Source organism: Rutidosis leptorrhynchoides, chromosome 6, assembly GCF_046630445.1.
Source record: "Rutidosis leptorrhynchoides isolate AG116_Rl617_1_P2 chromosome 6, CSIRO_AGI_Rlap_v1, whole genome shotgun sequence".
Taxonomy (NCBI): Eukaryota; Viridiplantae; Streptophyta; class Magnoliopsida; order Asterales; family Asteraceae; genus Rutidosis; species Rutidosis leptorrhynchoides.
The window spans coordinates 429,074,250-429,088,878 of record NC_092338.1 but is presented as its reverse complement, the minus strand read 5'-3'; the positions used below and the strand labels follow the sequence as shown (position 1 = coordinate 429,088,878).

The following is a 14,629-nucleotide window of genomic DNA, read 5'->3' as shown; positions in this document are numbered from 1 at the left end:
GAGGCGCAACAAGGAGTTTTAAAAGAGGTAAATTTAAAGGATGAAATACCCAAAGGATCGGAGAAGCATCTTAATATTCGGGAAGACGGAACCCGGTATAGGGCTGAAAGGATTTGGGTACCAAAATTTGGAGATATGAGAGAAATGGTACTTAGAGAAGCTCATAAAACCAGATACTCAATACATCCTGGAACGGGGAAGATGTACAAGGATCTCAAGAAACATTTTTGATGGCCGGGTATGAAAGCCGATGTTGCTAAATACGTAGGAGAATGTTTGACGTGTTCTAAGGTCAAAGCTGAGCATCAGAAACCATCAGGTCTACTTCAACAACCCGAAATCCCGGAATGGAAATGGGAAAACATTACCATGGATTTCATCACTAAATTGCCAAGGACTGCAAGTGGTTTTGATACTATTTGGGTAATAGTTGATCGTCTCACCAAATCAGCACACTTCCTGCCAATAAGAGAAGATGACAAGATGGAGAAGTTAGCACGACTGTATTTGAAGGAAGTCGTCTCCAGACATGGAATACCAATCTCTATTATCTCTTATAGGGATGGCAGATTTATTTCAAGATTCTGGCAGACATTACAGCAAGCATTAGGAACTCGTCTAGACATGAGTACTGCCTATCATCCACAAACTGATGGACAGAGCGAAAGGACGATACAAACGCTTGAAGACATGCTACGAGCATGTGTTATTGATTTCGGAAACAGTTGGGATCGACATCTACCGTTAGCAGAATTTTCCTACAACAACAGCTACCATTCAAGTATTGAGATGGCGCCGTTTGAAGCACTTTATGGTAGAAAGTGCAGGTCTCCGATTTGTTGGAGTGAAGTGGGGGATAGACAGATTACGGGTCCGGAGATTATACAAGAAACTACCGAGAAGATCATCCAAATTCAACAACGGTTGAAAACCGCCCAAAGTCGACAAAAGAGCTACGCTGACATTAAAAGAAAAGATATAGAATTTGAAATTGGAGAGATGGTCATGCTTAAAGTTGCACCTTGGAAAGGCGTTGTTCGATTTGGTAAACGAGGGAAATTAAATCCAAGGTATATTGGACCATTCAAGATTATTGATCGTGTCGTACCAGTAGCTTACCGACTTGAGTTACCTCAACAACTCGCGGCTGTACATAACACTTTCCACGTCTCGAATTTGAAGAAATGTTTTGCTAAAGAAGGTCTCACTATTCCGTTAGATGAAATCCAAATCAACGAAAAACTTCATTTCATCGAAGAACCCGTCGAAATAATGGATCGTGAGGTTAAAAGACTTAAGCAAAACAAGATACCAATTGTTAAGGTTCGATGGAATGCTCGTAGAGGACCCGAGTTCACCTGGGAGCGTGAAGATCAGATGAAGAAGAAATACCCGCATCTATTTCCAGAAGATTCGTCAACACCTTCAACATCTTAAAATTTCGGGACGAAATTTATTTAACGGGTAGGTACTGTAGTGACCCGAACTTTTTCATGTTTATATATATTAATTGAGATTGATATTTACATGATTAAATGTTTCCAACATGTTAAGCAATCAAACTTGTTAAGACTTGATTAATTGAAATATGTTTCATATAGACAATTGACCACCCAAGTTGACCGGTGATTCACGAACGTTAAAACTTGTAAAAACTATATGATGACATATATATGAATATATATAGTTAACATGATACTATGATAAGTAAACATATCATTAAGTATATTAACAATGAACTACATATGTAAAAACAAGACTACTAACTTAATGATTTTTAAACGAGACATATATGTAACGATTATCGTTGTAAAGACATTTAATGTATATATATCATATTAAGAGATATTCATACATGATAATATCATGATAATATAATAATTTAAAATCTCATTTGATATTATAAACATTGGGTTAACAACATTTAACAAGATCGTTAACCTAAAGGTTTCAAAACAACACTTACATGTAACGACTGACGATGACTTAACGACTCAGTTAAAATGTATATACATGTAGTGTTTTAATATGTATTTATACACTTTTGAAAGACTTCAATACACTTATCAAAATACTTCTACTTAACAAAAATGCTTACAATTACATCCTCGTTCAGTTTCATCAACAATTCTACTCGTATACACCCGTATTCGTACTCGTACAATACACAGCTTTTAGATGTATGTACTATTGGTATATACACTCCAATGATCAGCTCTTAGCAGCCCATTTGAGTCACCTAAAACATGTGGGAACCATCATTTGGCAACTAGCATGAAATATCTCATAAAATTACAAAAATATGAGTAGTCATTCATGACTTATTTACATGAAAACAAAATTACATATCCTTTATATCTAATCCATACACCAACGACCAAAAACACCTACAAACACTTTCATTCTTCAATTTTCTTCATCTAATTGATCTCTCTCAAGTTCTATCTTCAAGTTCTAAGTGTTCTTCATAAATTCCAAAAGTTCTAGTTTCATAAAATCAAGAATACTTCCAAGATTGCAAGTTTACTTCCAAGTTTCTAAATCCATTCCAAGTAATCATCCAAGATCAAGAAACCTTTGTTACTTACAGTAGGTTATCTTTCTAATACAAGGTAATAATCATATTCAAACTTTAATTCAATTTCTATAACTATAACAATCTTATTTCGAGTGGAAATCTTACTTGAAATTGTTTTCGTGTCATGATTCTGCTTCAAGAACTTTCAAGCCATCCAAGGATCCTTTGAAGCTAGATCTATTTTTCTCATTTCCAGTAGGTTTATCCAAGGAACTTGAGGTAGTAATGATGTTCATAACATCATTCGATTCATACATATAAAGCTATCTTATTCGAAGGTTTAAACTTGTAATCACTAGAACATAGTTTAGTTAATTCTAAACTTGTTCGCAAATAAAAGTTAATCCTTCTAACTTGACTTTTAAAATCATAAAATAGAGTAAAATACGAAACCATAGCAATTTGATTCACTCAAAAAGGATTTAAAATGAAGAAGTTATGGGTAAAACAAGATTGGATAATTTTTCTCATTTTAGCTACGTGAAAATTGATAACAAATATATTCCAACCATAACTTAATCAACTTGTATTGTATATTATGTAATCTTGAGATACCATAGACACGTATACAATGTTTCGACCTATCATGTCGACACATCTATATATATTTCGGAACAACCATAGACACTCTATATGTGAATGTTGGAGTTAGCTATACAGGGTTGAGGTTGATTCCAAAATATATATAGTTTGAGTTGTGATCAATACTGAGATACGTATACACTGGGTCGTGGATTGATTCAAGATAATATTTATCGATTTATTTCTGTACATCTAACTGTGGACAACTAGTTGTAGGTTACTAACGAGGACAGCTGACTTAATAAACTTAAAACATCAAAATATATTAAAAGTGTTGTAAATATATTTTGAACATACTTTGATATATATGTATATATTGTTATAGGTTCGTGAATCAACCAGTGGCCAAGTCTTACTTCCCGACGAAGTAAAAATATGTGAAAGTGAGTTATAGTCCCACTTTTAAAATCTAATATTTTTGGGATGAGAATACATGCAGGTTTTATAAATGATTTACAAAATAGACACAAGTACGTGAAACTACATTCTATGGTTGAATTATCAAAATCGAATATGCCCCTTTTTATTAAGTCTGGTAATCTAAGAATTAGGGAACAGACACCTTAATTGACGCGAATCCTAAAGATAGATCTATTGGGCCTAACAAACCCCATCCAAAGTACCGGATGCTTTAGTACTTCGAAATTTATATCATATCCGAAGGGTGTCCCGGAATGATGGGGATATTCTTATATATGCATCTTGTTAATGCCGATTACCAGGTGTTCACCATATGAATGATTTTTATCTCTATGTATGGGATGTGTATTGAAATATGAAATCTTGTGGTCTATTGTTACGATTTGATATATATAGGTTAAACCTATAACTCACCAACATTTTTGTTGACGTTTAAAGCATGTTTATTCTCAGGTGAATACTAAGAGCTTCCGCTGTTGCATACTAAAATAAGGACAAGATTTGGAGTCCATGTTTGTATGATATTGTGTAAAAACTGCATTCAAGAAACTGATTTCGATGTAACATATTTGTGTTGTAAACCATTATGTAATGGTCGTGTGTAAACAGGATATTTTAGATTATCATTATTTGATAATCTACGTAAAGCTTTTTAAACCTTTATTTATGAAATAAAGGTTATGGTTTGTTTTAAAAATGAATGCAGTCTTTGAAAAACGTCTCATATAGAGGTCAAAACCTCGCAACGAAATCAATTAATATGAGACGTCGTTCTTTCGTTTTAAATCCTTTTTGAGTGAATCAAATTGCTATGGTTTCATATTTTACTCTATTTTATGAATCTAAACAGAAAAAGTATAGTTTTATAGTCGGAAAAATAAGTTACAAGTCGTTTTTGTAAAGGTAGTCATTTCAGTCGAAAGAACGACGTCTAGATGACCATTTTAGAAAACATACTTCCACTTTGAGTTTAACCATAATTTTTGGATATAGTTTCATGTTCATAATAAAAATCATTTTCCCAGAATAACAACTTTTAAATCAAAGTTTATCATAGTTTTTAATTAACTAACCCAAAACAGCCCGCGGTGTTACTACGACAGCGTAAATCCGGTTTTACGATGTTTTTCGTGTTTTCAGGTTTTAAATCATTAAGTTAGCATATCATATAGATATAGAACATGTGTTTAGTTGATTTTAAAAGTCAAGTTAGAAGGATTAACTTTTATTTGCGAACAAGTTTAGAATTAACTAAACTATGTTCTAGTGATTACAAGTTTAAACCTTCGAATAAGATAGTTTAAACTAAAAGCTGTGTATTGTACGAGTACGAATACGGGTGCATACGAGTAAAATTGTTGATGAAACTGAACGAGGATGTAATTGTAAGCATTTTTGTTAAGTAGAAGTATTTTGATAAGTGTCTTGAAGTCTTTCAAAAGTGTATGAATACATATTAAAACACTACATGTATATACATTTTAACTGAGTCGTTAAGTCATCGTTAGTCGTTACATGTAAATGTTGTTTTGAAACCTTTAGGTTAACGATCTTGTTGAATGTTGTTAACCCATTGTTTATTATAACAAATGAGATGTTAAATTGTTATATTATCATGATATTATGATATATAATATATCTTAGTATGATATATATACAGTTAAATGTCGTTACAACGATAATCGTTACATATATGTCTCGTTTCGAAATCATTAAGTTAGTAGTCTTATTTTTACATATGTATTTCATTGTTAATACACTTAATAATATATTTACTTATCATTTAACATAATTAACCAAGTGTATCAATATCTTAATATGATTCATATGTACCTAGTAAGACGTTGTTATAACGATAATCGTTATATATATCGTTTTCGAGTTTCTTAAATTAATAGTCTCATTTTTATGTATATAACTCATTGTTAAAATACCTAATGAGATACATACTTATAATAAAATCATGTTAACTATATATATAACCATATATATGTCATCGTATAGTTTTTACAAGTTTTAACGTTCGTAAATCACCGGTCAACTTGGGTGGTCAATTGTCTATATGAAACCTATTTCAATTAATCAAGTCTTAACAAGTTTGATTGCTTAACATGTTGGAAACACTTAATCATGTAAATAACAATTTCATTTAATATATATATAAACATGGAAAAGTTCGGGTCACTACACAATCTTCGGCTGGGTTTGACGAAGTATGGCAGGCAATGACGTAGGGAGGCCGGAAGGTGCCGATGGTGGCAGGTTTTAGAGGAGGGAGTGGGTGATACTTTTAAGTGTAGGGTTAAAGAGTGAAATGAAGAGGAAGAGGATAGAGAGAGTCATATATGCAAGTTTCTTCATTAACGTAGATGAACGAAAATGCCCTCACATGGTGTTCAAGTGACACAACTTAATGGAGAAAACTTAACAATCATTAACTCTAAGGTTATCCGTGAGATATCTTAATAGTTCGAGGTCAACGTAGTCAAGAATAAAGTTCCAAGGTCACCTATGCTCTTTTGTACAAAGTTGAAGGACCAACGGCAAAATTTTGTCCTTATTTTTATCTATTTGGACAAGTAATTTGAAACGGCTCAAAAAGGAATATTGGATAATAAATATGAGACGGGTGAGAGGTGAAAAAAATAAACAATATAAATAAAATCAATAAATAATTAGCCACTTAAATTTTTCTCTCATAAATCACATAACTTGACCAATCAAGTTGTTTAAATTAATAGAGACGATCTTCATCCGTACTATAATAATCTGTATGATTTATAATTATAATTTAAAAATAAAGACATGTGTAAAATTCTTAATAAATATATATAAAGATAAAATTAGAAGTTTGAAAAAACAAATACATGGCAAGTTTAGAATATATAGAGAAACAAAATTTGTAAAATCGAAAAGCCTAAAATATATTATTTTTTCTTCGTTTTAAACTTTGTTTTTCTTCTAAACAAAGAAAAATAAATATATTGTTATTCTACAACCAATACTACTCCACTAAAATGCTTTCCACTTCCACTTAAAATTAAAACATGGAGTATAAAAAATTCACTACATGACAAAATCTGAAAAAGATTTAGGCCTACCTGGATTACAAAAGAAAAAAGAAAGGTAATATGGCCAACTTTTTGGTTTGACTTTTTGACGATAGTGCATCTTCCACTACTCGGATAACCTAATTTAATATTACTCCCTAACTTTTTGGTTTGGCTTTTTGGTTTGGCTTTTTCTTTTTAATACTTGTGAAAATTATCTATTTGTTTAGGAAATTTGCTTACATAAATATAATTCTTGTGTAATGTTTGATTTTACTTATATTAATTACATTAGGTTACTGAATTTATTAAACTTTACGTATAAGTTAGTCTTTATTATTATTATTATTATTATTATTATTATTATTATTATTATTATTATTATTATTATTATTATTATTATTATTATTATTATTATATATTATTATTATTATAAATATAAATGTAAATATAAATTATTTTTATTTTTATTATTATTATTATTATTAATTATCTCCGTCCCACTATAAGTGTCCACATTTGATTTTCAAAGTCTTTCTTTATCAATTTTGACCGTAAATATTTTTATTTGTGTTATATATTATTTGATGAAAATTATATGAATAAAATCGTGTTTAAAACACCCGATCCATTCATATAAATTTTATCAAGTATTATATAATATAAATAAAGATATTTACGGTCAAAGTTAGTAAAGGAAAACTTTAAAAGTCAAACGTGGACACTTATGCTGGGACGGAGGAATTATCATCATCATCATCATCATCATCATCATCATCATCATCAAATACTCCATATAGTAAAAGGAAAAAAATATTTTGACAGGCGTTAACTTTCTCAATTGCTAACCTTGAAATGGTGAAGAATGGACTGTGACATTATTACTGTTTCAGGATGCTACTAATCTCAATAGCGATTTGGTCTTTGCGAGCACTGTTATTGAATTATTAGTGGGCCCCTTTTTCTTCTTAAACCCACTTTTATCTTCTTAAATGATTGCCTTTACACTGGTTCTCATCTTGTACTTCCAGTACAAAAAATTTCATCTCATATTTCTCTTCCTCAACACTAAAACAGGTAATGACATATTTTATTTTTATATATTTTCTGTTGCTGACAGCAATTTATGGGTTTATTTTTCTATACAAGGGCAATTATATTTACAACTTGATTTTTGATAAATTCATCATTTGAATATTGTGTAATAAAATACTTATTATACTCGTTGCATAAAATGTTTAAATGTGTAGTGGACTGTGTAAAATCATGTTTGTGATTATCACCTCTGCTGCTCTATTTATATTAGTTATATTTTCACAATTCTAGGTTATCTAATTGTTCGTGGACTTTTTTAATGGGCAGATGTTGCTATATATTATACATATTTCAACTCATTTATTGGTCTTTGATGAAAATAATTTGAGATTTAACAAAAACATCTATACAAAACAGAATATGTTCATATATATATTTGGACCGTAAGGAACTTGTAGATGATGGAGTGTGCATCGGTCTACAACTGGAATCGATAATTCAAAAAATTTGAAAACTAATTTAGAATATTACCGTGTGTAAGCTTTTCATTTAGTCCTATAATTTTAAGTAGCACTGTACATGAGTTGCTGGTTTTGTAGTAATGATTATATGTATATATCTTACTATCCGATCCTTTTTGTAAGTATCTACTTTTACTCTATCATATCGTTTGTTTGTATAAATTACAGATACAGAGTTGGAAAAAATGGATGTTGTGGCTCCAGTTGTCACACCCGTTGTTGAATCTATAATGGGAGTCATTAAGCGACACGTAGGCTACGTGGTTTCCTCCACACACAATGTTAATGAGATGCGTACAAATATGGAGGAATTGAATGCCATGGCTCGTGATATGAAGACGAAGAAGGAGACGAATGTTGCAAACAATCTTATGGTCCCTCAATACGTACCAACATGGTTGACAGAAGTAGAAAAAATACATGAAAAAGTAGGAAATCTTCCAACCGGTGGAACTGGATGCTTCAACATAAAGGCGAGATACACAGCAGGTAAACGGTCATCTGACATCCTCAAGGATATTGATCGTCTCAAGAAACAAAGATCTGAAATCATATGGAGTGATGAACAAAGGCCTCTTGGTAAAGTTCGCTCAACAATTCCTTATGCCTCTGATCCAGTTGCTAATGATATTGATACACAAAATGTTATCAAGACGAGTAGAGAGTTGATGTTCGATGATGCATTGAAAGCCCTCGAACCAAATAATAAGTGCCAAATGATAGCTCTGTGTGGGATGGGTGGTATAGGGAAGACCACGATGATGGAACAACTGAAAAAGGTTGCGGAGGATAGGAGAATGTTTGATTGGGTGCTGAAGGTGGTTATCGGGGAAAACAAAAATCAAATAAATATACAAGATGCTGTAGCAGAGTACATTGGTCAGCCTCTAACTGAAAAAGATAAATATACGAGGGCTGAGCGTCTTCGTAAGAAGTTTGAAGGGATTTCAGAAGATGGTAAAAAGAAGATACTGGTTATACTAGATGATCTTTGGGAGGAGATGGACCTCAAAGATATTGGGTTAACGACTCCCTTGCCAAAAGGTTTTAAATTGTTACTCACATCACGCAAGGAAAAAGTTTGCACTACAATGGGTGTCGAAACTGATTCTATTTTCAAAATTGCTCGCTTAGATGAACGTGAAGCGAAAAACATGTTCTGGCAAATTGCAAGAATAAATCCAGATCGTGATCGCGACCTCTTTAGGATCGGTGAGGATATTTTAAAGAAATGTGATGGTTTGCCCATGGCCATAAAAACCATTGCCTCTACTCTTAAAGATGATGAAGATAAGGAAACATGGGAAAATGCACTTGATCGTATCCGGGACGAAAGTTCTCATTACCTTAAAGATATTTTTGTGATTAGCTACAACAATCTCAAAGATGATGATGAGAAGGCAATTTTTCTTCTTAGTGGTTTGTTCCCTGATGACCATAATATTCGTATAGAGGACTTGACGAGGTATGGATGGGGGTTGAAGCTGTTTAATAATTTGAACAGTATTTCAAAAGCAAGACGTCGGGTGAAAGCTTGTGTTGGTAATCTCATAAGTTCAAACTTGTTGATTGAAAGTGATACCAGAGGATGTGTCAAGATTCATGATCTCGTACGTGATTTTGTTTTAAGCAATTTTTCAAATGTTAAGCAAGCTTCGCTTGTTAACGATGATAATATCTCAGATCAACTTAGAAAAGATTCGTACGAAAGATTATTATTAAAGTGCCGAGGTATGGTTGAGCTTCCTGCAGATTTTAATCACCCGAACCTTGCACTTCTGAGCCTAATGGGCAGAGGGGAGGTAAGCAAGTCTCCAGAAGATTTTTATACAAGAATGGAGAAACTTCGAGTGGTGGCTTATGAGGGTATATATAAACCGTTGCTTCCGCGGCGCTTAACTACCCTTCGAACGTTATGTCTTGATTCATGCAAATTGTTGGGCGATATCTCTTTCCTCGGAGATCTTATTAATTTGGAAGTACTCAGTTTGGCTTTTTGTGGCATCTCGAATCTACCATCTGCCATAGGGAATCTAAAAAGGCTGAAGTTACTAGATTTGACCGGATGTGTTAACCTTCGTGTTGATGATGGCGTCTTTCAAAGTTTAGACAAACTTGCAGAGCTCTATATCAGAAATCAACCTGGAAACCCTGTTAGGTTTACAGAAGATAGTTGTGAAGGGCTCAAGATGGTTTCATGTAACCTCATTACATTAGAATTAGAATTCTTCAGAAATATTCTGCAGCCGAAGAATGTGTCCTTTAAGAAACTTGAAAGGTTTAGGATATCTATGGGTGCTCAAATTAAAAAGTTCACTTTTGAAAAAGCATTAAAACTTGTTGTTAGCTGTGAAGAGATTCTAGAATGCAAAATAAATGAGCTGTTTGAGAGAACAGAGGAACTTGAATTAAGTGTGAATGGAATGAGTTGTCTTGAAGATATTTCGAAGCATCCTTCTCAACATTCCTTTTGCAATTTAAAGCTCCTTGAAGTTTATAAATGTGCTGACTTGACAAGCATCTTCACAGTTAATGTGGTAAGTAGTCTGATGAAATTGGAGAGCCTAACAGTATCAGAGTGTCCTCTTCTTGAATCACTTGTAAATGGTGAGAGTAGTGGAGCTAATAACGCGATTAAGTTTCAAAAGCTAAAGCTTTTGAAATTGGAGAAATTACCAAGGTTTGTAAGTTTGTGTGGTGGTTACCAAGTCTATAGATCTTCCCCAACTTATGGAGTTAAATATGTCTAGCCTTCCAAATGTGACTAGTATTTTTTCTGAAAATGCTACTGAAATTTCTGCGACAACGCAACTACTCCTGAAAACAGAGGTAAAAACTAACATTAATTATTATATTTGTATTACTATTAATATTAACCTAATACTAGAAGTTACATATGATTTGTATTGACAAAATCCAACTCGTCATATTGATGAAGTTAGTATCAAGTTATAGTTTTTCATTTGGATCTATATATGTATATGTATCTATTTATGGATATCACAAGGGTTTATCATTATTGTGTAGGTTCTGATTCCAAAGTTGGAGAGATTGATAATCAATCATATGATGAATTTGAAGGAGATATGGTGTGATAATACTACTGGCAGTTTGGAGGATGTTTACAATATTTCCATGTTGAGAGAGATTGAAGTGAGTAGTTGTTATAACATGGTGAATCTTTTTCCAAGGAATCCAATGCGATTACTTACTCATTTAGAAACTCTTGAAGTTAGGTTCTGTAATTCCATTGAAGTGTTATTCAACATAGACCTGCAGCAGGGATGTGTTGGTAATGTTAGTGTCAGCAGCAGCTTAAGAAGTATTTACGTTCATGATTTACGGAGCTTAAGGGAAGTGTGGAGGGTAAAAGGAGATGGTGGTAATTATGGTATCATCATCCGTGATTTTCAAGGCGTAAAATCATTAGCAATTCTGACCTGTGAGAATTTTAGAAGCATACTCACACCTACCACCATCTATTTTGATATGGGAGCACTTAAAACCATCGAAATTAGCAATTACAGTTCCAGAGATACCAATAAACAACAGTTATTGCTGTCGAATTCTATACAATCAACTTTAGTTCGTTAGTTAAAGTGAATTGGTAATAGAATTTTTGATATGGGTGCTCTTTATCCTTGTTTTACCAAGGAACCATACTTTATTTTTTTCTGTAAGCATATGAATATGAATATGAATATGAATATGAATATGAATATGAATATGAATATGAATATGAATATGAATATGAATAACCACCCAAGTATATGGACGCTACAATTAAATGACATCCGCTTTTATTTTCTTTTTACTACTTTTTTTGACATCTGATGCCATGATTTTTTGAATCTTAAGAATCTCGTCTTTGAAGAAATATTAAACCAATTATCTTAAAATTTAAACTTTATTACACGGATAATCAGTGTGGTTCGTTTTAAATTTTTAGTCAAGTTTTTTAAGGTGTTTTTTTTTTTTTTTGTGTGATCACCCTGTTTATGTGATATTCATGGTGGTTTTGCAAAATCAAAGTGGAATGTTAAAATATTATCAAGTTATTTATATTGGGTTAATCCTTTTATTATGCAGACTATTCCTGAAATTGCAATCCCATCATCTCTCTTTCACACTTCCCATCAGCTTACTGACATTAGTTTCTATGATTATGATGTGAAAGCGGTGTTTGACATGAAGAGTACTCAAAGTATTAGAGACTTTGTAACAGCTTATAACCCCAATCAACTACCTTGCGAATTAAAGTTGCAACATATGAGACAGATGACTCATGTGTGGAAGTGTAATTGGAAAGAATATTTTATGTGTCAAAACCAACACCCACAATCTTCTTTATTCCATAACATCACAACCATAGAATTGAAACATTGCAAGAGTATCAAGTACTTGTTTTCACCTATCATGGCGACACTACTTTCCAACTTGAAGAAAGTCACAATTTTGGATTGTGATGGTATAGAAGAAGTTGTTTCAAACCGAGATGATGATGATGATGATGATAAAGAAGATGAAAAGATGACATCATCTACAACTCATACCCTAACACCCACAACTTTGTTCCCTCATCTTGACTTAGTCACTCTTAATTTCCTTCCAAATCTTAAGCATGTTGGTGGTGACGTTGCTGAGGGTACAACTAATTTCATTCATGATCAGCTCAAGGTACGCAGTGTGTTACTTTTTAGGTATCATGTATGTCTTTATTAAGCTAGACAAAGATATCATATATGCCTAAATGATTATTTGTATTATTAAAAAAAAAATTAAACCCATAGTTCATCAATACATGTGTTAATTTTTAAATCTTGAATTTAACTTCATTGAGTTGGTTGAATTTAACTATATTGAATTGGTCCTACATCGGTTGATAAAACCAAAACCTTACCGTTAGTTAAGAAATGTTGAATTTAACTTCATTGAGTTGGTTGAATTTTAACTCTATTGAATTGGTCCTACATCGGATGATAAAGCCAAAACCTTGATTGGTCTGCTAAAGGTACGTAGTATGTTACGGAGTACTTTTTAGGTATCATATATATAGGCCATCATTAAGCTAGAAAGATATTATTAAATGACTATTCATATAATATAATTGAAAAAAATTAAACCCATAATGTTCATCAATACATTAAAACTTGACCATTATAAAATCCTACAGGGTATATCTTTAATATATTTAACTTCATTACCACCGGCCTTCGAGCTGAGTGGTATCGAGCCTTAGTAGGGCGGGTGATCAAGCATAAAATAGTCCAAGGGGTTCGATTTATGCAAGATCAACAAATAGAGGGGATTTAAGGGTTCTTTGAGTTTAACTCTCCGGTCCGGAGCAACGCGAGTAACCCTAATACGAGATGATGATCTCAGAAAGGGTGGTTAAACATGACCCACCATCATTCTGGGTAGCCGACATTGATGGCTCAGGGACGGTGTTAGGATTTATGTTTAAAGAACGTTACCTGAAACCGTAAAGAGTGTGAAGTGTGTGTTCTAGTTGCACTCGTAAGATAGGTAATTAACAAGTCTCTTAATGACGAGTATGAATTATATGTTTGAGATGATAGTTTTCTTTCTTGAGAGTGAATGTTGTGATATATGTCGTCCGTTTTCAGCTAGAGTTACGTCTATTTATACGTGTAAGTTGTTGTCCCTTAGTGTCACGTAAGGGGACAAAAAGACATAGTAGTGCCACGCTGTTTTCCTCTTGTCCTTTTATTCCATAAAGTTGCGAAAAGGTGCTGCCATTATCCTGATGTTGTCTCCCAGCGACCTGCTGCCACTACCCAGCCGTTAAACAGTGTCTGGATCGTGCAAACCTTCTGCATTGCCCTTTGCGCTTCAGCTCTAACACAGAATAACTCTTTATTTCGTGCGTACAGTCTTGGTAGAGCTATTTTTATCTTGCGCATAAGATGTGCAGCAATGCACATCATTAAGTCCCCCAGTTCTATATTACGTGCAATCTTTGAGCGTGATGTTGAACTCTAATCATGGCGTAGGATACGCTGAGTGATGCATTTAATGCTAAGGTGGTGTTTTCGGCTTGTCAGTCTAGTCTAGTGTGCCCGTTATGGGAAACTGTCAACTCAACCGTCACCTTCGTACGTTTCCTGCCAGTTGTCAGATTTTCCTTCGCTGGATTTGCGACACGTATGCGGTGGTGACGCTTTTTCTTTTTCTCATCTTTTCTATCCAAATTCTTCCCTTTCATAAAAACTTTTACCAGTGAGCACTCGTGAGGGTAACCCTTCTGATGAAGAGGGGGTTCCCCATACTGAGGAGGAGACCAGTGAGTACATGACTTCTGGTAATCAGGACAATAGGGTCCCCACTCCTCCTACTGAAAGCCAAGAGAATCCCGTCGATCGTGAGACTTCCGGTGAGTATTTCGTTTTTTGCGACGTCTTACAATTTACCTTTGTATTTAC

The 14,629-nt window shown here is 33.3% G+C and overlaps 2 protein-coding genes across 2 annotated transcripts in view; both read left to right on the top strand.

The window, feature by feature from the left end:
• LOC139855227 (uncharacterized) overlaps nucleotides 1–14,629 on the top strand; it is a 143,495-nt gene that overhangs the window by 68,926 nt on the left and 59,940 nt on the right. The gene's annotated exons all lie outside the window — the stretch shown is intronic.
• LOC139853055 (disease resistance protein At4g27190-like) lies at nucleotides 7,688–11,867 on the top strand. The gene is made up of 3 exons (XM_071842422.1): nucleotides 7,688–7,707; nucleotides 8,355–11,015; nucleotides 11,214–11,867. Exon 2 carries the CDS (start codon nucleotides 8,372–8,374, stop codon nucleotides 10,934–10,936), a length of 2,565 nt encoding a protein of 854 aa, XP_071698523.1. The 5' UTR covers nucleotides 7,688–7,707; nucleotides 8,355–8,371; the 3' UTR covers nucleotides 10,937–11,015; nucleotides 11,214–11,867.

What these genes read in the sequence shown, in the direction of transcription:
- LOC139853055 (XM_071842422.1), top strand. Translation starts at nt 8,372, where the DNA reads ATGGATGTTGTGGCTCCAGTTGTCACACCCGTTGTTGAATCTATAATG.